Source organism: Penicillium diatomitis (assembly GCF_028827545.1).
Source record: "Penicillium diatomitis strain IBT 30728 chromosome Unknown utg000009l_segment0_segment0, whole genome shotgun sequence".
Taxonomy (NCBI): Eukaryota; Fungi; Ascomycota; class Eurotiomycetes; order Eurotiales; family Aspergillaceae; genus Penicillium; species Penicillium diatomitis.
This window is the reverse complement of record NW_026623181.1, coordinates 1,296,301-1,319,611: the sequence shown is the minus strand read 5'-3', so window position 1 is coordinate 1,319,611 and position 23,311 is coordinate 1,296,301. Positions and strand designations below refer to the sequence as shown.

The window sequence follows — 23,311 nt, the reverse complement described above, 5'->3', positions numbered from 1 at the left end:
ACTTACCTCTCCACCACTGCTCCACCGTTGTAGCTCGTGTGATGCCTCGTTTCATAGCTCGGCTGTGGCGCATCGTACTCGTAGCGGGTCTCAGTACGTCGATACTCGCTTTCTCCTGACTCGTAGGTCTGATGGCTTTGTCGCTCATAGTAGCCGCTATTATCCCCATGAGATTCATGGTGTTCCTCCCGTCGATAGCTCTGTGTGTAAGGGACCTCGGACGCATACTCGCTGCGGTAGTCTTGCTGGACGTAATCATTTCGAGGTGGCGGTTGCTCGCCGTGGAACTGGGAGCTACCGTACTCGGGACGGCCATACTCGGAGTGCGAGGGGCGCTCCTCGTGGGAGTATTCCGGCTGAGAACCATACGCGGGACGGCCATACTCGGAGTGCGAGGGGCGCTCCTCGTGGGAGTATTCCTGCTCAGAACCGTACCCAGGCTGCTCACTGTTTCCGGAAGAGTTACCCTCGAGTGCCATAGAGCCCATCTTGCCGACAAGACCTCCGACAAGACCGCCGAGAGCTCCACCTCCTAGCACTTGAGACGCAAGCTTGCCGAGCCCGTTGTCACTGGATTGCTGGTTGCTTTCCGATTCCGTATATGCATATCCGCAATCGCCCATCGCACCGCTCTGGCCCGAGTTATCAGGCTTAGGAAGAGATAGAGGCTTGCCGCAGCCGTGACCGCAGTCCTCAACACCTTCCTTGTGGTTGCGGCCCTGGCGGACACCGTCACGGCTAAGCTGGTCTCGAAGCTCATCGCGCTCATGATCGTGCTTCTCATTCCACCAGTTCTCCACGGTGGAGAACATGATCTGGCGGATATCAGCCGCTCCGTCATCGCCATAGTGGCGGAGAGCCGGGTGGTGGAAGACTCCGGAAATGATGCGGTTCAGGGTTCGATCCACATCGGCATCCTCGTGGTCCCAGCACTGCATAAGTTGCGGCACGGTCCATTTGACCACTTCCGAGGCAATACGACCGGCAGGCTCATTGAGGACGTTGGAGAAGTGGTCCTTGGAGAGCATTGAGTGCGTGGGGTTTGAGGAATAATCGTCGTTGAAGACGACATGTTGCTGGGCGCGACTGGACTGAATGACCTCGGACGAACCAGTCTCGAGCTCGGCCTTGGCCTGGGAGATGATGGGCAGAATGTAGGGTGCAATCACAGAAAAGACAAAGACGGTGATCTGGTCTTGAATATTCTCAATCAGATCAGGCAGCACGGGGATCTTTTCGATGGCCTCGTTGATGCTCTTCAGCAGCTCGTCGTGCCACTGAAGCACTGGGTAGATTTGTTTTTGCACGTTGTCCACGTACTCAACCCACTCCTCCGGGTCGTGGGGGCGGAAGTTTTGGGCATCTTGACGGGCCTGGTTTGACTGGTTTTTGAAGTCGTCCATCTTGCCGGCTTGATCGCCGCTGCCGATCAGTCCGCTTGGAATCTTGCCAAGCAATTCCTGCAACATACTCTGCGTCTCGCCTTGGTTCTGAGAGTCGGCGATCACGCCCTCGAGTTCCTGAAGCTCGGACTGCTTGGTCTTGTCGGAAAACTCACCCAGCACCGAGTGGAAGAAGTCGACACCTCCGAAGGTGCCAGTTACGATAGGGTAGACCTCTTCCTGCGCACCGTGAATCTGCACCATGGTGTTGCGGCCCACGTGGGGAAAGACACCTCTCTCACCCAGCTCGATCAAGCTGAGCTCCGTGTAGTTGGAGTGGGCGGCATAGTCTTCCAGGCAGTGTAGGCCCGTGCCGAGCAGGCGCAGGGCCTCGTGTAGATCTTCTTTGTTGCCGGAGCGAGCATAGCGACGGCCCAGTTCAACGGAACCCCCAAGAGTGCGACGGATCAAAGCAGCCGATGTATCGATACCCAGATCTTCCGAGGCGATGTAGTTCTTGAGACCTGTGAATCACCGAGTAAAAAGTAGCGTGAGCGAGGTGAATGAAGATGGTGGACAAAGATCACCGGGCAGGTGTAATGCATTCATTGACAGATATTACATACCAGTTCGGGTATCAATGGATAACTCTCGCTCTTCGTCCACTGGCCCACGAAGACGGCGGTCATAGTGGCGCGCATCTGCGCCCTCGGCATATCCCAGGGGGTTATCGATGTGTTCGGTGGGTTGATAGCATCCCAGACGCTCGGTGGTGACCTCGAACTCGGCGGTGCCGTAGCTGAGAGTGCGAAAGGAGTACGGTTAGCACCTAGTCATAAAAATATCTCTCATTTTTATTTATCATTGCGACACCTCATGATTTGATCGAATGTATGTGGTCTGCACTTACCCGAAAGTCAGAAATCCCAAGACCCAGATGAGAACGCGAATGGCCTCGGCACTGACATACTTGACCGTGCCCACGTCCACGGCTTGACTGTAATCACGGAGCCAGTTGCCAAAGTAGACCCGCTTGACATCGAGCTTACTGAACTTGCGACCTCCCGCCACACGGGCGAGGACGAGAGACAGCAGTGCATCCTCGATGTCTCCGTGCCGCCAGTTCATTCCTTCAATCTTGGACAGGGAAGCAATGTTGCCAGCACCAAAGGCATGGGCTTGACCTGAGATCATCAGGATGATCAACAGGCCGAGCCCCATGCTCTGAAAAGACATGGCCATGGTTGCGGGAGGGGTTAGTGGAGGGGCACGTCAATCGCAGGCGGTTGATTTTGAGGCTTTCAAAAGATCTTGGATGTATGGAGGTGGACGAAAATAGTTGCAAAGAGAGGATTAGTAGAAAAGTAAGTACCGCAGGAGGATTGTGTGACTGGATCATTGGACAAGTTGCCAGGTGACGAGACTCGTGACGAAATTCGGGTTCACTTTCGGTCCGTCTGCCCCGCTACACAATATACGATTGGGACTCGTCTTGGTCCACAGAATGCATGATCTACGTTTCTTCCTTTTTTTTTTTCATTTGGTTGCTTTGTTTTGAGGGATGGTGGGGTTGCGTTGGTCCCTCATCACGACGGGCTGGGCTTGGCACAGCCTTGGCGGCGCCTCGGGTGACCAGCAACCCCATCGATGCAGGAGAGAGACACGTAATGTTGTCAATGCAGCGGAGCCACACTCGGGGGAGGCGATCGGCTCATATTGGTTGCTTATTGAACTTCATTCTCCCCGATGACGAGGTTGCAATAATCGAGACTGGTAATCGGATAGACGGCTTTGGTACTGGTAGTGTCGAGATCGCCCAATTTGCGATTAGACTGCGCCTGTGTAACCAAGGTAGGTAGCTTGCCTCGGTGTGTTTTGAATGACAAGACACGTGGGTTCGGGTGACGCAGTACCAAGGGTCATACTCGGGCCATTCCAGATCCATTTGCGTCCGGGTCGGGAGGAAGGGGGAGTGTGGGGGAAACCTAACCAGCAAGCTCACATCTATCAGATGTAGAGGGCAAGTTGAGAGGTACAATTCATGGACGGCAAGTCGCCCGTGACAGGTGCTGTAAGGCGGACTGCGGAGGGTGTCTCACCTGGGTCAGCATGCTGGAAAGATGCCCAAGTTTGGGTATTTAGCTGGCCCAGATATAACGCGATTGAGGGTATGTTGGGAAGTAGCCTGCCAGTATTGGAATCATTTCATTGTCTCGTGTCTACTGTCTACCGTGTAGACACTAGACAGTAGACAGTCGCTATGCCCCGCGCCCTGTAGCAGTGCCGTATAGATCTAAGCTTGCGAAGTGGTCATGTGATATGACAGACCTTTCGTGCCTTGGTGCCTGGATGAACCCTTCTTGACTTTTTGGGGCCTGAGGTGTCTAAGCAAGTGAGTGCCTGGCTCTGAACTTTGACCTGACCTGACCTGACCTGATCTGATCTAATCTGACCTGATTATGTCATGCCTGGTCATCCAGGCAACCGGGCCGACGGAACGCCAAGCGACTTTTCCATCATCATGCGGCGACCGAGCGGTGGTTCAGATGTTGGAGTCTGGGGTCGATGACAAGTTGACAGTCTGACAGGTTCACACGGACTCTCACTACTACTTTAGTGACCAACCACTACTGTATTAATGTTCTTACTACGACTCTTCTGACGTTAGTGACTTCAACTCCTCTTCCTACTGTACGATGCTTACCTCCATTCTCCCACTGGATTGGACTGGACTGGACTGAACGAGATCGGCCCAGTCTCGAGTCTCGACAAGAGAGATCGCTTTTGCCGATGACCCAATCATTGCGTGCTTACACGGTGGTTCTGTGGTCCGACAAACCTAGTAGTATTTCGAACTCTGTTCCTCTACTACTCCTACATAAATACTTGGATTACGACTACGCCTCCATGTTTCTTATCATGCAGTAGCAGAGGTACACTATACTCTCTAGTGCTATAGTGAGTACAGCCTGTTGTACTTCCGTAGTGCAGATTCAAGATTCTGGTCGCTCCCCTACGTCCCTCCGGTCGCCCCAATTCATGAATCCCTGACTTGGCAGAGGCGACTTGCCTGTGCCTCACTGCCTCCTGCCTACTGCCTACTGCCTACCTATGAACTAAACTGCCAAACACCGTTCCTGGTTGAGTGCCATCGTAGCCGACCATGCCGAGGGTCCATGTCACTACTGGATCAGGACTGGCGCCCTCTTGTAGACCAGGTCTGGACAAAGTGGACAAGACTACGAGTGCCAACGACCAGTTCCAGTTGGTTTCTCGTGTGCCCCAGTGACTCCAGAGTCCAGTGGGACTCGGTGGAGGAGAGTCACCGCAGTAACTCTCCAAGTCCTCCCAAGTCGTGCTCGAGGCGTCCAGTAGCGCCCCGAGCGCATCCGCAAGCGTCCAGCCTCAATCTCGAACTGCGCCCTCCACGCAAGATCGCATCTCTTAGACTCTCACCGCTCCGCGTTAGTCTTTCTCTCTCTCTCTTGGTTCCGCCCGTCGGGATTCACACCGGAAGTTGGACGCGTAGCTGGAGTAAGACGGTAGTAACAGAGGACGACCACTACGACCGTGTGCTCCATTCACGTCGTAGTGAGGGGATTATTGTTATTTTTTTCTTCTTCTCCTTCTTGCTGCTGCTGCTGCTTTGCTCTCTCATCTTTGCACTCGGCACTTCACTTCGCACTCCCCGTCGCACTCCAACTTGATTTCTTACGCTGAGAGATCTCTCTCTTTCTCTTCAACCTCTTCCTCACCTTGATTGTCACCTCTCGGTGATAGCAAACCACCCCCGCCCCCCCCCACGCCACGCTCTGTCTCCTGCCGAGTGCCCCGGATCTCCTCATCTTGAGATTCTCTATCTCCTCTCCCGGCTCCTCTTCTTCACACCCCTTTTCTCCCCTCTTTCTTCACATTCTTCCCCTTGCAGCCGCCCACCCACGTGGAGAATCACTCACTCCCCCATCTCCGACGACGATCCGCCCGGACGGGGGGTGCTTATCGTACATCGGTAATGCAGGTGTGCGTCAAGCCACAATCCTCGTCTTCGTGATTGCTCACATCTCCTATTTGAAATCGCCCTGCCCCTCTGGCTCCTGAGTCGTAAAGTCAAGCCCCCCCCCCCCCTCTTCCCTTTCTACACTGTGCACACTTCTCCTCTCTCTCCGCGGGTTCCCCGCCTTTTCCCCCTGCTAGCTCAGATCCACCTAAAGGGGGAAAAAACCCGCAGAGTTCTCCTGAGACCCATCAACAACCACCATGCGCAGTGTGTCTGGTTTGTGAAAGAAAACAAAAAGGTCCCAGCTGTTCAGTGAACGAGAGTGTGGACTGCGGAGGGTGTGTCCGTGAGTCGTCGTCATGGGCCGCAGCGACGCTCCGACGGGTCGAGAGTCGACCCAGTCGATCTCCAAGAGTCGATGGTCGTTCGACTCGCCATCCCGACCGCCAACCAAGTACAGCAACTTTCGGAAGGGCTCCAAAGCCTCCAGCGTGGAAGGCCGTGCGGGTCTGAAAGATCTAGGGTCGGCGTCATTGCCCCGAGGGTCAGATGAGCCCCGAGAGCCGCTCCCCTTTCCCGAGTACGCCGAGCCGTCACCCACCGAATCTCGAGACCAGGTCCTTTTTCTTCCGTCAAGACGCACCCCAGCGACCACCGCAAGTGGATCGATCGAGCAGTTCGAATCGCCATGCGTCCTGTCCAACGACTTTGCGGATATCCCGGAACATCGCTCCCACAAGAGCAAGCACATGAAACCCAAAGTTCACATCAAGCCCATGCTTCGCAAACTGTCGCGGGAAGAGTCCGGTTCGCAGTCAATCGATCTGTCTCGCTCGTCCACGGAACAGGAGGGTCTGGGCATCTACTTGAATTTTGAACGCGAGCGGGAGCGTCGCCAGAGCGACTCCATGACGGGGACCGGATATCGTCGAACCACGCCGGGGATGCACAATCGATCGATCAGTGGCACGTCGCAATTCTCCACCGCGACTGGGTCCAGCGGAGGAAACGCTGGATCTCAATATGTTTATCCCCTTCGCCCAACGCCTCGGTCATACAGTCCGCCTCTCCATCAGTCTCATCAAACGTCCCTGCACGAGAGTGACGACGAGAGCGAAGGAAGCCCTGAACTGCAGACCAAGACTCGTCCCGAGCTGGAGTCTCATCACACCGCTCGGACATCCTCGACAACGGTACCGCGACCTTCCTTGCAAATTGACGACGATCCGTTCACCCGTCTGGCCGGCATCTCACAGACCAACGTCTCCGGTCGACCCTCATTCGGATACTCCCGGGACAATGGAAGCACCGTGGACACTACCTCTCCAAGCTCACGGCCTTCTCTTGACTTCGTCTTTCGCAATCGTACGCGGACCAGTACGGATCCCATCTCCCGAGCTGCCACCATCCAGGCGGCTCGACAGGCGTTTGAGGAGAAAGAGGCCGCCAAGGCCCGTCGGTTGGAAAAACAGCAGCTGAAGGCGGAAGAGCGGCAGGGGCGACGCCTGGTGAAACGCAACTCCCCCGAGGGCCAGGCCACACCCGCCACTACATCTACCGCCCAACTCTCTGAGAAGACCGACGAGATCCCCCACCCCAAGTTCACCAGCAGCGACCACTCATCACCTTCGTGGAAGTCCCAGTCTAAGAGCACCTGGGTCCTTTTCATGACCTGGCTTCGCACGCGAGTCTTTAAACTCCGTCGGAAGCTGCGAAAAGTCAACTGAGGGAGGTTCCAAGAAGCCTGCGATAACTTCGCAGTTGTTTCTTGGTGCTTTCCCTCTTTATTTCCTATCTTCTCGATTTCTTTTTTTCTCTCTTTCCTATGTGATTTTTCATTCCCCTCCCCTCACCCACAATGGCTGCACGCTTTATTGTCTGTCATCTAGCGATTTTTGATCTTGTTCTCACTACATGCCCAAATCTGCAGCTTTCCACGGAAAGGAGTTTCTTGGCCACACAATCCGGGATTGTGTGCTTATGGCGTTGGATGGCAGTCTTTTTCTGATCTCATGCGTTCCCTCTACCCCTTGCTCTAGGCAGGCCGGTTCCCATCATGACCATTTGACTTGAAATATCATTTCGAGTTCATCTTGGTAACATTTATGCTTATGGTGACAATGACACTCTCTTGAACATGTTTAAAACCTGATCGTATCCAATCAAGTAATGACCTATAAGAGTACAGCACATGCAGACTGTTGTCGATCAGAGGGGGCTCTACGAGGCGTGTGTGATCACCTTTGTCGTTCACCAGGGTTCGATATCTTACCGTCGAGAAAATGTATGTGCTTTGCGACAGTGGATGCACTGGATGGAAGCATGGACGAAAGGGCAAGTTTCATGAATACCAAGAAAGTCAGGCGAATCGAGAAACAACCAGTCATCCATAAAGAGGGCGAGACTAGGATGGAGATCATCATATGAACAGTGTATACTTGCAGTAGCGCGGAAGTGGTAATTGCTGAGCGCTGACTGCATGAAAGTCCCGTCTGCCCCTGCCGATCCCAACTTTACTCAGTGGCGCACTGCCCAGACCTCTCTGAGTCACCTGACTAATCTGCACCATGACCCTCTGTGGTCCGCCGTGGTTTTTCCTCCCTGCACCTCTGCACCCTCTACGGAGAACAATAGCGACAACAACCGACAAATCGTCTGATAAGCAAAATCAAGCTCCGTCGATCACCGTTCTCGACGCTCTCGTCACTTTCTTCTTTCTGCCGCCCCCAAGACGCACCACACCTCCCCCCCTCCCTCCCTCGAGGTGGAGGGAGCGTCTCCCGCCGTCATGGTGTACGAGTGGGCGGACAAGAGGGAGATTTGTTATCAGATGTACATCCAGGAACGAAAGTCCCTTGAGTACATTATGAACTACATGAAGACTCATTACAACTTTGGACCAAGGTTAGTTGAGTTATATACCTTCCTGCATGCTGATCGATATTAGAAAGGCGTTGTGTCACGAGCTCTTCGAGCTCTAGGTGACGTGACGGCTGCAGCCGTCACATTCGTCGGACCTTTGTACTGACGCATATTGAATGATATCTAGTAAACGAGCTTATCAAACCCAATTCAGCCGCTGGGAGTTCCCTTCGAAGCAAAATCCAGCACATAAGAATGCCAGCCTGGTTGCCCGAGTCGGGGAGCTGTGGGAGCAGAACACCGGCCAGCGCGATATGCTTCGAATTCTGGTGGAAGAGGGGTTCACAATCTCCGAGCGGGAGTTGATGCGCGTCCGCTCAAAGAATGGCTGGCTTCTTCGCGTCCCCAATGGCATGAAGCCAACCCCTGGTGGTGGATCTCGGTCGCAGAGTGTCCAAACCAGCGATGAGGGACTCCTTGCGCTTCAGCAGGAGGTGTACAACCAGGAGATGTCATTCGAAGGCACAGAGTCGACTTCTGCTGAACCGGGACCCTCGCATTCGCCCCCCGAGCCAGAGCAACCCGCTGCATCGACCCTGTCTCCAGAAGTGGTGGCAAAGCGCAAGGAGCGCTTTGATCAGCTTCAGATGGAAAGTGATGAGCGCTGGGCATCTCGAAAGCGACGTCGCCGCACTCGTGGCTGGGCCGGGTTGCCCGCTGATCCACCGGGGCCTCCTCGTTATCCGTCGGAGACGACAATCGAGGAAAGCAAGCAGTATCTCAACCTGGACAACAAGACGTATCGTCACCTCCGAGTGCACTTCCAGAAGATCTGCGAAAGGGAAGGGCTCAAGAAGAAGACCATTGCGGGAGATGAGCGATGGCAAGCGGCCAAGGATCAGTTGATCCAAGACATCCCTCACCTTCAACATCTCTTCAGTGTTGAGCCGAATCAGAACGATGCGAGAGCACTGGCGCTTGATGTCGTTTGTACCGATGTGACCAAACGGATGAGGACCCTGGAGAGTCGCATGAGCCTGCTGGACGCCAAAGTGGCATTGGGAGTCAACCCCGCCGAAAGTCGCCAGATTCGAGACGCCTTCTATGACATTCTGAGGGCGGATCACTTCACCAGTAAGCTGGAAGCCGGTGAGGAACACTGGGCGGATCTGAAGGGAAGATGGATTCAGGGCTCCTCGCTTCTCCAGCAGAGGTTGCAAGGAGACTCTGCAGATCCAGACCAAGCGCTGAGATTGAAAGCCGCGGAGGTGCTCTGTCGGGATGTTATGAAGCGCTTTCGAGATGATCAGACCAAGAGAGACCCGGCTCGCAAGAGATCTACTCCACGAAGGTCATCACAGGCCGCGGCTTCATCTCACAACGGCAACGCCCCCGTTGATCAGCAGCACAATCTGCTGGGTCACGAAATCAGCAACGGAATCAGCACCCTTGCGTCTCAGGCCTTGGCGAGTGCTCCCATCTCGGCTAGCGAGCTGGGCGACATGCAAATCGATCCCTCTCTTCTTCAAGCGGCCAACGATCCCACCTCATTCTCGGGAAATGCAACGACACCGCATGAGGCGGGCACTCCGTTTGAGTATATGGATCCCATGCTTCACTCCACCATACTCAATCCAGTTGTTTGGTTCCAGAGCAGCCCCCAGAGCCAGATTCAAGGACCGCCTCCAAAGCCATGGACAGACAAGCTCGCCACGCGCTCCGTCGAGGAAATGCGTCAGATTATCACATCCCACTTTCCCTATGCGATCCTCAGTAAGATCGAAGGAATGGCCAAGGATGAAAATGATCAAGACACGCTTTATCCTATTGACGAAGACCACGAACTGGACGCCTATTTGTCTCATGTCTTTGAGAGAAAGGCTGAAGCTGTGTTCCTCTACACAGTGGGGCAAATTTGAGGAGCTGCTGTAACCGGCTCCTGCTTTTGTATGGTGAACTCGCGCAAACGGACAAGGGTACCGCGTTGTTCCCAACGGCCCCATTCTTATTGAATACCCCTTACTTGTGTCGCTTCTCATTCGGCCATCACCGAGCGCGACCCCCTCTTGTCTGATTGTCTCTTACCTTTTCGATTCGTTTGGCTTTACTTGTCATGTTTTTAGGAGTGATACCCCGGGTCAGGCGTTAACGGTTGGCTGGTACATTCATGATGGACATACTTCACCTTCCTCTTATGTATGTATCACCTACGGATGAGATATCATTACTGTTCTCATCAAAAAAATCATGTCCTTTTCACACAATCGTTCGAGGCTTCTCTTCAATTCCTAGATGTAGATGGGGTGACGTTGACGTTACCTGCTCTCAGTCTCGGCGCGTCGACGTGTTGAAGTCGATCAATCGATTACTCGCTATCAATGAATGCTTTTTCAAGGCGACTGCTTCCAAATATGGTACAACTCCACGCGTTGTTGCAAGAGTGTAAACTGTAAAGTGCAAGGAAAAAGTCCGCACAACCGCTTGTATTGAAATATATCACATTGAAAAAGGTATTTTTGTAAGCTACTAGCACAGAAGGAAGGGTATTGCTCATGTTTTTGGCCCCCTTAGTTCGATCCCAGAGTCTGAACCACGTTCCTGAAGAGCACATTCAAAGAAGGCAACGCGAAAGCAGGAGTCTCTCCAAACACAGTTGCCAGGGCTTTGGTCTGAGAAGCAGAGGTGTTGTCTTCAACCACGGGAACCATGGCGGACCGTTCGTGGGATTGACTGAAGATGCTGGCAAGGCCGGAGTTCAATTGGCTGGTGACTTCGCGAGGCTGGGTGATCTTCTGTGTGGTCTTCTCCAGGCAGCCGAGTCGTTGCACGGTGGCGGTGGAGTCCAAAATGATGTAGTCGCCGGTGTGCGTGTCTGAGAGGAGGGAAAGAGGGCTGCAAGAAAGGGTTTCGTGGAATGTCATCTCCAGGGAGGGAACATCATAGATCTGGATGTGGTGCTTGGCCTTGCGGCGCTTCTTCTCGGGGTTCTTGGAGCTACCGCCCGTGCGGAGAACAACGGCAAAAGTGCTGGTTCGTGGATTCACGGCGAGGATTGTTTGGAAATGTGATTCTGAGCTGGCGTTATCGATGAGCTTGACGGGCGTTACCACGTCATCGACGGTATCCCAGACAGATATGGATCCCGAAGCTGCGACGATCAAGTGCTTGGCCAGGAACTTGGCGGAGAACGGGTTACCGAAGAAGACGCCTGTTCGGCGGTAGTGGATGCTGCCATTTCTCACGTCGACCAGGAGCACAACACCATCGCTCGTTCCAGTGGCGGAGGGCAGGCAAACGGCAAGGACCGATCCGTCCTCTGAGAAAGTGATGCAGCCTGCCTCAACGGCCTGCATTGCCGGGTTGACAAACGCACTGAGGTCGACGACGGTTCGGCATTTCCAGTTATCCAGGTTTTGTTTCGAGGTATCTGTGGTCAACCCGCTTCGAGGCCGAGATATGGGACACCAAATACGGAGGAACGCATCGGCACCTAGACTGGCGAATTCGTGCGAGCATGGTCGAGCCGCTAGGCTGAGAACCGGCGAATTTCGGAAGTCCTTGAAATGAGGACCATCAATGCGCGTCACCAGCTCCCACGTATCACTGGAGGCGTTCCATTTCCAAAACTTCATGTACACTTCTGGATGCGATGATGCGAACTCTTTGTTGGAGGTGTTGGAAGTGAGAGATTCCACATCCTGGGGGTTTGGCGTCCATGAGTCAACACTTGCCATCCATTTACCGTCTTGTGAAACGCCCATTTGGCAGACATCTGGTGCAACAATAGGGGAACCGTCTGGGCCAATGTCAAGCGTTGTCGCATTGGTTCGTGCGAGGGCTTGTCGAGAAATGTGATAGTTGGAGCGAATGTCAAAGGTTTGTAAGACAGCGGAGCTCGGACGTTGATGACCCTGCTGACTGACGTGATATGATGCAGGCACCGTGACCATCAGGCGCTCCGGGTGTTGCGGGTGCAATGTAGCCACGGCACCGTAAGGCCTCTGTGAAGACGAATCTTTGTAGCTGGATACCTCGGTACTCAGCTGCAACCCCGTCACATTCGCCGAAGGTTGTAGTTCTCGTGCAGATAGCACCATGACTGAGTTGTCGGCGAGCTTCACAATATACGAGTTGCCGCTCAGAGACACGACAATGTTGCAGATGGGGGAAGAAAGATGAGGGAGAAACTGCTTGCGGCCAGTGTCTAATTGCCAAAGTACGAGAACAGACTCTTGACCACCTGAGATGAGGTAATTGCCTGGATGTATATGTTAGTAAAAGTCCCGCTCATTGTCAATCTGCGCTCCTCGGAAAGGGGCTTACCGTCTCTTGACCATCGCACTGAACTCACAGCGCCTCGGTGCCAGTGGAGCTTACGAGGCGAGGGCTTCTTGTCCGTTGACTGAACAAACAGAGTGTTCAAAATGTTCTGGTAGACCAGGATCGAACCACCAACCTGTCCGACGGCGAGATCAACCACTGGGTTGGTAGATAGTTGACTTTCTTCGGAATTTTCCCGAAGGTGGAAACAGGTGGCCGAAGCTGGGAGAGTAGCCTCCCGCCATGAGAATTGAATTGATTTCGGGGTCTCGAGATCGATGTTTGAGGCAAGTCCAAGGAAAATGTGAGCTCCATCGCAAGCGACAATGACTCGACCCCCACATGTGACCCGTATACTGCTGATTGATTCACTGGTTGTCAAGATAGGGACCCCTGGGATCTTCTTCTCGCCCAAAGCATTGACAAGAATCTGCCGTTTGCCATCCTTGGGAGAGACGATAGAGTACGACACCGGTTGAGCTTCGTTCTCGGGCACGGTCAGGTCAATCGCGACAGTAGTAGCATCAGTGCCCCAGCGAGCAAGTCTCTTGCCAGAGTCCCAATCCCATTTGGTCACAAAGCCGGATGTGAAGATGTAAAGGATTCCTGGCTCAGTAGGGCATAGTTGGAAACCGACCACCTTTTGCCCGGCTTCCATTTGTAGGGTTCGAAGGAGACGGGAAGTAGCAGTAGCAAAGACCTGCACTGCAGTGTCTAGTGCGACAAACAGATGTCTGAATGACATCTCACAATCAGCAAACTACTTCTCTTGTAAACAGGTAGCAAGATCTAGAGCTTCACTCACGCTTCATCCTCAGTCATGACCGGGTCCAGATTGAGGTAGCGTCCACCAACGGGGCGTGAAAACGACCATGGCGCAGCTTTCTTGCGCTCTTTTTGTTCCTGGGAAGGGACGTCACCAGCGACTGCGACCTCCTTTCCTGTTGATCCATTGCTATTCACGAGGCTCTGTTCTTCGGTGACATCGGACGTCCGTCGGCGTTTTGTTCGCTCCTCGACTGATCGTGACACTTTCTCTGCTACATCGCTGGCCCGGGATCGTTTTTGTTGCTTTGCTGACCGATTTGGAGCCATTGTGAACAATGCCTATGTTAAGGCTTCGACAACGAATTTTGTGAAGGATAAGATCAGATGCAAAAACTCGATTGTCTCATTACCCCCCCCAAGCAAGAGATCAGACCTATCGACAACCAAAGTAGAGCTGGGGAGACTTATCGCAACCTTTTTTTTTCCTCCGGGGATACAAAACCGAGGCGGTGGCGCACAGCAGAAAAACCCGACCCCGCTGACCGCCGTCGCGGGAAAAGTTTCATCGGTTGGGTGAAGCTCTCGTTGCTTTGCCATAAGTTCGTTGATCGCCAGTTTCTGTGAGCCCATCATGATTATTCCAGTGCGCTGCTTCTCTTGTGGCAAGGTAGATATGCCTCTTCTTCTCCCATTGTTGACTCATACGCTGACCATCGCCGTAGGTTGTTGGGGACCTCTGGGAACGATACTTGCAATTACTCGACCAGGGTGTCGGCGATGGGTAAGGGCATCTGTCAAGCTAGAACAGCCATATCCCAGAGTTGCACAATACTAACAATCCCTTCAGTGACGCCATGGATCAGCTGGGCTGCCGTCGCTACTGCTGCCGTCGAATGGTCATGACCCACGTCGACCTGATTGAGAAGCTTCTTCGGTACGCAGTCAAATCTCACTAGCCAGTGATCGAAGATTGACATTTTCCTTCACTGTAGGTACAATACGGCCGAGCGAGAGCGCGCAAATGCTCTGGAGCAATAAAGCTCTCATTCACCACCATTCCTCGACCGCTTGTCACGATCGATCTATCCTCAATGAGTCATATTCCAAGCTTGCCTCAAATGACACACATATGCGCGACCGCCCAAAAAGTCACCTTATTTATCGCATCGCTGGCTTCCTTGCGTTCAGTGGTGTTTCTACCTGACGGACTATGTTCCTGATCGACCCTGGCTATTGAGTCACCACACTTGCTGGCTGAGGTTTCTGCCTATCGTGATAAGGCAGGTCACGACTCAACACAGGTTTAGGACGAGAGCTATTATGGCGATGCAGGCTGCGCAATGGCTTGGTTTATTTGCATATGGGAGGCGTTACACACAGCTCTGAATTCTTAGGCGTCCATGGAGGCCGCTTCACTTGTAGAAATTGATTCCCTTCGTCTCTCATTTGACGTCTCAGTTGTTCTTCTGATGAACATCGGTCGCATAAGCACCCCGTTGAAGTGATCAATCGCAGCTGCAAATCGCCAGGGCGTGCACAAAGAAAACATTCCTCATCCAGAATCTTCGACGTCCATGTTCCCACTCGACTCGGATAAAGCAGCGGAGGGCCGTTTTTGAACCCTCCGCATATTATCATTATCTCAATTTGTCGTGAAACCACTGCGCGAGAGACCTAACAGCAAGAGCACAAAAAATGACAACCATAGAGATTGAAGCAGGTTTTGGATGTTTTCCAACCCAGTGACTATTAAGGAGTGACCAGTCGCCTACATCCAACCCGCTGCGAACTGCTGGGCCTTCCCTGATCAACCTCGAAAGCATGCATAACCAGTTTGCATCCAACGGAGTTCCATCAAGCCATCTGTAGGTGGTCCGAGCTGGCGCAAGCGCTTTACATCCCCATGTGGACTAGTTGATCGAATTGGGGGCCCGCTTGCCGGCGTCTGAGTGGAGTACAAGGGCCCGAGATGCATGTTCATCACGCCCCAGGCGCCAGGACGGATATCTCTTTTCTCAATTCCCCCGCTGCCCATATGCGCCTGGAACTCGAGTGGGCATTTTGATGGATGTTCGGATTTCTCTGTGTGACAATTGTTTTGACTTTTCAATTTCACACGCTTTCTGCCGCATCAAAACATCTGTATCGAAACCCAACAGCGCCTGCGTGTTACTCGAACGTGTGAGATTTGGACTCCGGAAAGCTGGGGTAGCTAGCCGAGGACCCAGCTGGGCGAGCACTTCGCTGATACAAAGCAGCCCAAGTTGAGGGCATCTTGGAGCTGTCAGCGAGCGTGCCAATTTGCTTTCGTCTCACTCCCCTGGATCCCTTCCTCTTTCGCTGCGACAACATCCCCAAGCCGTCGGCCATGATGGCCGTCAGCTCACCGCTGTCTGTCTTGCCCTATCGTGACATTCACAGCTCTTTCGCCGGATCTGAGTCAATGTGAGATCAAGCTATCGCGTTGGACTTCCACAGATACGCGTGTCCTCACGTCCATCCAATGGTCGCTGATATATGCGCAGATCGGCGAGAAATTCCTCTATTCCCGATGATGTCGCAATTCACTTTGCCGACAAGCCAGAATCCTCGAACATAAAAGAGAGTGGATTGCGGCACAGTCATGAGCAGCAGAAGGACATTAGCTCAGAGTCCGACTTGACTCTCAGCAACAACCACAACAACAACAACCACAATGCACATAATCAAGCAAAAGCTGCTCAAGCATCCCCTGGAAGAGAAACTAGGTCCGGCGTGTCCCCTCATTTGGGCTTGAAAGTACGTTTGGAATGTATAGGAAAATGAGCTGCTCCCAGCAGTATTCTAATCCCCGTCGCTCGAAAGCTTTCAAATCGCATGCTGATTGAGCTAGATTCAAACTACACAAATGGGTCGTACTGGAACTGTCGCGAGATCCGATGAGGATGAAGCACCACAATCGGTGATTCATGCGCCCGCGGGCTTCGGCGAATTTGTGAGGGTCTTTCAGTCTTACGAGGGAAATACAAGGCCAACCAGGGTGTACTAACAACCAATTTGATAGACACAACTAGAACAAACACTGGAAGAGTCATGTGACGACGAGGAAGATTCGCCCTCCGCAGCTGAATCGAACGCGCGTCACTCTGCCGATTCGCTGGAGATTCTTGCACCGCCGAATAGGAGCAGGGTAAATATTGTCCATGCAACCGAATGACTTTTGACACTTTTACATGCTTGGGCTAACAATGTGACCTTGGCTGCTAAGACTAGCACGAGCCCCATCTCTCCTCCACCGATCACCACAAACGTGCCGCGGGCTCAGGACTGGTCCGATCGCGCGACTCCACGTGCGCAGACAATGCAAGAACTGGAGGAATCTGGACGACGCACCCGCTCAAGTAGCTTGGAAGGTATGTGAATCGCCGGCTGATGACCGGGTGATGCTGTCTCGGCAAAGGCTAAAAACTCGTTGCAAAGATATACCGGAAGGTGGCGAATTCAGATCGTATCTAGAGAAGAATTCGAGCATGGGGGCTGACCATCCGCCTGCGCAGTCTGGTCCCCAAGGGATAGAGATCCATGCCCTGCGCACGGCCCTGACCGAGTGCTGGACTCTTTGCAATACACTATCCAGTTTGAGCTACATCAATCGAGGACGACTTCCACGATCTCAACATGACGGTATGCAAGAAGATGCGTGGCGATCATGCTGGAGACTATGCCAGAAACTATACGAGACCCGTGATGATGATTATTGGTCGCAAGTCGTCCCTACGCTTGACCTGTGTCGAGACTTCTGCCAGGCCTTGTTCGAGGTTCGGGTCTGCGATAGCGAACCGACCGACTCGGTGTTACGAGTTAGCTTTGAGCTGAACAATCACCTGTACAACACTCACGATCGCAACCTGCCTGATGCCTTTCGGGAGCGAACGTTGGACTTCTATATCACTTTGTGCCATCGCCTGATGAAGCAGAGAACCCGACTAACGGAAACAGATTCCCTGCTCAGTGCCTGCTGGGCGTTGGCAGAAATGCTTTTCAGCATCCGTCAGACTAAGCGGGAGGGCAGGGAACTCGACAAAGAATTGCTGGGTTCCGCGGTTCAGGCTTGCTGGGAGCTTTGCGACATCTTTCGAGAGGGCTGGACCCTGAACAGCATGCGCAGCTCGGACCGAGGCACTCCACGCCCAAGTCAAGCGACCTTTGCTCAAGCATTCCAGCAGATTTCCAGACACTCGGAACTTGAATACGCAGAGGACATGCTTTTACAGACGCCGAATCCCGAGACCCCGACAACAATATTTGACGATACCGCGACTGTCTCTCCAGACGAAGCGCAGGTCCCTAATATCTTGGTGCTAGGTCACGGTTCCGGGCATACCCCTCCTCATTCCAAATGGCCCTCGAATGTGTCCAATGTGTCTGAGAAATCTCGATCCTCCGGCCAAACCGCTTCGTCAGCAAACACTGTGACCACGATGTCCGAGGATCCGAATTTCACGCGGTTGAAGGTGTTAGTCACTAAGGCCGCTATCAATAGTGGCTACCAGCGGGGTTCTTCACACCCCTTGAGCTCGTTCGTGAAATCACTACCGTCAGACGCATTTGGCTCGGCACCATGGCAAACGTCGCTACTCAAAAGCTATCGAAAGCTTGTAGTCTATGATCCGGCCTTCCGCAATGCTGGTTTCCAGGCTCGGGTGAGTGCTGTCGATATGGCGCATGCTTGTCAGACCATGGCCCGCAATGGTCAATATTCGTGGTTAGTCGATCTTTACCGTCTCGTATTTGGATTTCATCTTGAGGACGCTCTCAGTCGAAAGACCGTCGTTATTCAAACATAATGTCAAATAATCAGGGGCGCCTAATTGCCCGCCAATCTCATATATCTTGTATAAATGAGTGCGGAGCTGAGACTGTCTGCTTTGAAAACCCTATTCCGTGCGTTCAGAGGCTGCTCCAAACCCAAACTTATGAGCTTGACGAGCTTTCTCGTATCGTTCCGCCACGCACCACTTCCATATCTTGCAGCCGATGAGCAGATATCTGGACTTTTGCTTCAAATCAACGCCTTCAAAGTCGGCCCATCAAAGGCTGGCGCTGCCCATGACAGTCACTCTGCCAGGAGACTGATCAATCTGAGCATCACAAATTCGCGAACGGTGACCGGGTCAGAATGCTGCATAGCCTACAGGTGCGGAACCCGCGAATCTGTTCTCTAGTGACGAGAAGACTTCCGACGGGACCTCGTTGGACCCCGGCCCTCTTAGATTCTTGCGATCCAAATTGACTAGATTGGTTGAATGCATGTTATGGAGGTCCAGTTCATCGTCATATCAGTCACCCAGAGAGAAATCGAGACCGATCATAAAGCTCGCCGCTTTGGAAGCTGCCGACGATTGTGAAGAAGCAAGGACGGCCGACGGAGATTTGTTCTGGTCGTGCTTTCCATTGCATCCATTAGGTGATAGATATACCTAGTCAGTTGAACACCTAGTTAATGTGGACGTACTGTTACATTGAATTAGGTACATAAAGCGCTACGATGTACGAGACTATAGACAGTGTAGTAGATTGCGTATATTCTACCAGCTGCAGCCTGCGCGGAGAGACGGGATATGGCCATGTCTGGTATACCGTATCTCCGAGGGGTATGAAGGTTATCAGAGCTTATACTCTTTATCAGCTACATGATGAGGTACGGCTACGGTAGGGGTAGCAGTATCGATGTGTGAGACTGAGAGGGACGAGGAGTGAGATTGCTAAGGGGGAGAGATTCGACTTAAGCTATGGACTGTGGTGAGCGGCAGAATCATATATCATACAAACACCCCTGTTAAAGTAACTACTTTAGAAAGGTAGCTGGACTTGATCGTTAGAGAAGAGATGCCTCGTAGCAGTTAGATTAGTATAAAGACTAATTCTTAGGGGTCCCTATCGGTCCCCTCTCGGATATCTATCTTATAGTCCTTCCTCTCTATACTCTGGAGGGATTCCTCTTAACCCTTTCACGATCGATCGATCGATCGACCGACTAGCCGGAGCGGTAGAGGAGAGTTATCGAGAGGTTATAAACCTTCGGTTCGGATATATAGGATATATAGGATAATAGGAGGATCCGAGACTAGATAGAGGGGTCTAGGAGTCTAGCTCCTATCAAGCTACAGAAGGGCGAGTATGATCCCGGGCCTATAGCTGCATTAGGTACCCTGACCCTTCCTTTTCGCGATGACCAGAGCTAGATGATACTATAATCTCACCGTACGGCTCCGGTCGGTCACGTGAGGACCCTTAGTCCTCTGTATATATATAGTTACGCCCGTAGCTATACTTAGAAGAACTATATCCTATCTACCCTCTAGATCTTATTTGATAGTGAACCCTTATATTAGCTAAGCCTCCGTGCTTAACTACTCAAGAGCGAAAGCTTACTTAGAACTACTCCTACTAAGCTCTCGAGACTAAACGATCCCTAAGGATCTAGCTTAAATTACTAACTACTTATAGTACTAAGTAACCCTCTCCTAACTATACTAAAAATTTTAAAAATTATACGATAGTATAAGAGAGGGCCCAAATCCTACAAAACTCTACTCTATTAGTTAGTATATAGGATATCCTTCTAGAAGAGATCTAATCTACTAGTAGTTAAATAAATAGAAGTAAAACTAGAAGGGAGATATCTAATTAGAAACGAAAGCTTTCTTATTCGAATAACCTATAATCCTTATTAACTTATAGAATACTAAAGTATCTAGATCTCTCTTAATAAAATATAATATATAGGAAAACCTATATAGGACTTATATCCTATACTCTAAACCCTCCTACTAGCTAATATCTAGTATATTATAACTAGTATTATCTTTAACTAGTAATATCCTAATAATCTTACTAGCTAATATAGATAAACCTCTCTAGGGCTCTTACTAGAATATCCCTAATCCTACTTCTTAGAGAGAAATTATCTATTAGACTATCTTCGACTAGATATAATATATAGGTAAAAGTCAAGAGTTGACTAGTAAGTCGGTTAACTAGTTCGCGGACGAACTTAGAGAGTAGAGCTAGGTAGAAGAGTTAACTACTTAGTTACTATAAACTAGTAAGTTAGTATTAACTAGTAAATCGGTTAGCTAGTTAACGGAGATAGACTTAGAGTATCGAGGAGGAGATTATTTAACCGATGTTTTTGTTTATAAGATTAGATATATATCTATATATAGTTAATAGTTAGAGCCTTACGCGTATATATATACTAGAGCCTAAGGATTATTTACCTTTCTATTTACTTCTATAGGGGAACCTTCTATCTAGGACTTTCTATAAGGATTCTACCGCTTTACTATAGTCCGCCCTATAATAAGTATTTAAGGTAGTACTTCGTCTTCCTTATTTCTTTCTTTCCTTTTTCCCCTTTATCTTAGTTTCTTTATTATATAGGATATACTTACTTTATCTTCTTTCTTCTTTATATAGATTCTTATAGCTATACTACCTAGGAGTTATATAAAACTAAGACTAACTATATTCTCTTATCTATATATAATAGACTTATACTTATTATAAGTTATTAAGTCTCTATATATTATCTTATCTAATTTTTCTCTTTACCCTTTAAATAATAGATATAGTAGTATCTATTAATATAGTATATCTAGGTATTAATAAAGAACCTAGTTAGAGAGAGTTATATAGAGTATATCGATAGAGTGTTATAAGTATAGTAGGACTAACTTAGGATAAGGATAGGATATAGGAGGATAGAGGGCGTGAGCCACGCCTACCACGTATACTACGTGTACTATCTTAAAACTTAGGATAGACTATAGCCTCTTCCCTTTTCTTTTTCTCCTCTTTAGCCTTTAAGATTCTTAATACTACGTAGCTAAGTTAAATAAAAGTTTCTAAGTCCTTCTAAAGCTTTTCTATTCTCGCGTATAATATTATCTTAAAGGCTCTCCTCTTCTTTTATAATCTTTTTTCTTTTTAAAGTATTAGTCGGGTAGCGAGATACTATATCCTCTAGCTATCCTAATAACTTTACTAATACCGAACTAATATAACTAGTACCGAAGCTATAATAGTATAATTATATAAGCGAACCTTCTCTATAGAACAAATTCCTTATAGAACCTCTTTAAATTTTAGCTACGAAGACGCTAAATATAAACTCGAAACCCCGGAATAGCTACTTAAGTAGATTTCTAGTAATACTCGAGTAGTCTTTTAAGCCTTAAAGTAGGAGACGGAAAAGAACGAATATCTTACTAAGTAGATCGAATAGTTAACTAAGGAAAACGAGATATTAAAGTCTCTAAATACTATAGAATAGACTCCGGAAATCTAGTATATAGAAGAAGCTTACGCTAGTCTTTATACTAACTATAATAAGACTACTAAAGAACGTAATATACTAGCGACTATGATACGATTTATATAGGTAGATTATAATACTAGTAGAGGAATTAGTTTAAGTTATATTATATCTAAGACTAAAGGACTCTACTATAAATCTACTAAGATCCCTAATCCTCCGATACTTAGCGATAGTAAGAAAGTTAAGTTTAAAGATTAGGAATCGAATATTCTTAAAAAACTTAAACTAAATTATAATTACTATCCGACTAAAAAGTACTATATTACGTATACTAAAAGTTAATACGAAGGAAAAGTACTAATATATATTAATCCTTATATATATATAGATACTACTAACTAGTATAAGAAGCTTAAAGAGGTACTAAAGTATCTAGGAAGCGTCTTTAATAACCTAGATTATAAGAGACTTACGCGTAATAAATATATAAACCTAAAAATAGATATTAAGACCGACTTTACCGACTTCTTAGCGGACTTTAACTAGTTAGTAGAAGAGGCTAGTTAACCTATAGATCTACGAAAATAGGATCTATATCAGAAGATCCTACTATTAATATAAAACTAAGTAATAATAGATATTAATAATAACAAAGTATCTCTCGATTAATTTATATACTAATACTAGAAAGCTACTAGGAGAATCTTATAGTAGATTATAGCTTATAGCCTATATAAGTTATACCTAAATATAGGTTTATACGGTAGCTATACCTAAGATAATACTATAGCCCGAAATACTATCTTAAACTTAAATATAACTAGAGCTCCTTCGATCTTTATTAGAGACCCAGCTAAGAAAGTATAACTTATAAAGGAAGGAAAGTACTTTATCTATAAGGAAAAAGATTATCTCTCCTATAACTATCCTAAGAAGAAATTAGCTATTATTATAGTAACTACTACTAGATTATTAGTTAAGAAAGCCGATAAAGTAAACCTCGTCGAACTTAAGAGATCTAACTCTAACTCTAATATAGGAAAAGTCTAATCCTAGGAAAAGTCTCTATCCTAGGAGATATATCTAAGCTAAACTTATATAAATTACTATTACCTATAAGTAGTATAACTATTAACGCTTAGATAGCTATTAATAGAAGAACGGTTTAAATTAAATATTTAGTAGATACTAGAGTAAATAGATATCTCTATATTTATTCGAATATAGTTAGGCTACTAGTATCCCTTAGGATAAAGATCCTTAAGCTTCTAACCGCTTATCCGGTTATAGATTATAATAGCGGATTAAGGGAATCTATTACCTATATAACTAAGTTAACTCTTATAATCGACGGCTATATATAGCTTAAGTAACTAATATTAATTACCGAGCTTAGTAGAAATAATATAATCTTAGAAAGAGTATAGTTTATAGAGTATAATATCCTACTAGACTATAAGAATTAGAGGTTAGTATAGCTAGATTAGCCTATCCTAAGAGATTTAATAAGCTATATAGAAGAAGATCCCTTATATTATCCTATAGAGACCGAAGATTACGGATATCTTATAATATTAGAAGGATATAGAATAGAGAGATTAATACTTCGAGAAATAGGAAGAAAAGACTAAGAAGGATTTAAGTTATAAACCTTAAATTAACGAATATAAGAAGAAAATA

General features: G+C 49.1%; 7 protein-coding genes across 7 annotated transcripts; 4 read left to right on the top strand and 3 right to left on the bottom strand.

The window, feature by feature from the left end:
- Positions 1–2: 2 nt before the first annotated feature.
- On the bottom strand, positions 3–2,624 carry N7539_006894 (Het-C domain-containing protein; the record flags this gene model as incomplete). The annotated part of the gene is made up of 3 exons (XM_056936495.1): positions 3–1,906; positions 2,009–2,181; positions 2,293–2,624. The coding sequence occupies 3 exons, from the start codon at positions 2,622–2,624 to the stop codon at positions 3–5; spliced, it is 2,409 nt and encodes an 802-aa protein (XP_056788430.1).
- Positions 2,625–5,738: 3,114 nt separating this feature from the next.
- Positions 5,739–7,106, top strand: N7539_006893 (uncharacterized protein; the record flags this gene model as incomplete). The annotated part of the gene is made up of 1 exon (XM_056936494.1): positions 5,739–7,106. The coding sequence occupies one exon, from the start codon at positions 5,739–5,741 to the stop codon at positions 7,104–7,106; it is 1,368 nt and encodes a 455-aa protein (XP_056788429.1).
- Positions 7,107–7,570: 464 nt separating this feature from the next.
- N7539_006892 (Clr5 domain-containing protein) lies at positions 7,571–10,160 on the top strand (the record flags this gene model as incomplete). The annotated part of the gene is made up of 4 exons (XM_056936493.1): positions 7,571–7,637; positions 7,866–7,959; positions 8,053–8,283; positions 8,429–10,160. The coding sequence occupies 4 exons, from the start codon at positions 7,571–7,573 to the stop codon at positions 10,158–10,160; spliced, it is 2,124 nt and encodes a 707-aa protein (XP_056788428.1).
- Positions 10,161–10,808: 648 nt separating this feature from the next.
- On the bottom strand, positions 10,809–13,656 carry N7539_006891 (WD repeat protein; the record flags this gene model as incomplete). Its single annotated transcript, XM_056936492.1, has 3 exons — positions 10,809–12,499; positions 12,565–13,295; positions 13,367–13,656. 3 exons carry the CDS (start codon positions 13,654–13,656, stop codon positions 10,809–10,811), a joined length of 2,712 nt encoding a protein of 903 aa, XP_056788427.1.
- Positions 13,657–13,960: 304 nt separating this feature from the next.
- Positions 13,961–14,367, top strand: N7539_006890 (DNA-directed RNA polymerase core subunit RPB10; the record flags this gene model as incomplete). Its single annotated transcript, XM_056936491.1, has 4 exons — positions 13,961–13,996; positions 14,052–14,110; positions 14,177–14,263; positions 14,322–14,367. The coding sequence occupies 4 exons, from the start codon at positions 13,961–13,963 to the stop codon at positions 14,365–14,367; spliced, it is 228 nt and encodes a 75-aa protein (XP_056788426.1).
- A 1,131-nt stretch (positions 14,368–15,498) lies between these two features.
- N7539_006889 (uncharacterized protein) lies at positions 15,499–15,699 on the bottom strand (the record flags this gene model as incomplete). Its single annotated transcript, XM_056936490.1, has 1 exon — positions 15,499–15,699. One exon carries the CDS (start codon positions 15,697–15,699, stop codon positions 15,499–15,501), a length of 201 nt encoding a protein of 66 aa, XP_056788425.1.
- N7539_006888 (uncharacterized protein) lies at positions 15,698–18,155 on the top strand (the record flags this gene model as incomplete). The annotated part of the gene is made up of 6 exons (XM_056936489.1): positions 15,698–15,774; positions 15,855–16,107; positions 16,202–16,303; positions 16,373–16,498; positions 16,577–16,721; positions 16,789–18,155. 6 exons carry the CDS (start codon positions 15,698–15,700, stop codon positions 18,153–18,155), a joined length of 2,070 nt encoding a protein of 689 aa, XP_056788424.1.
- Between the last annotated feature and the right edge of the window lie 5,156 nt (positions 18,156–23,311).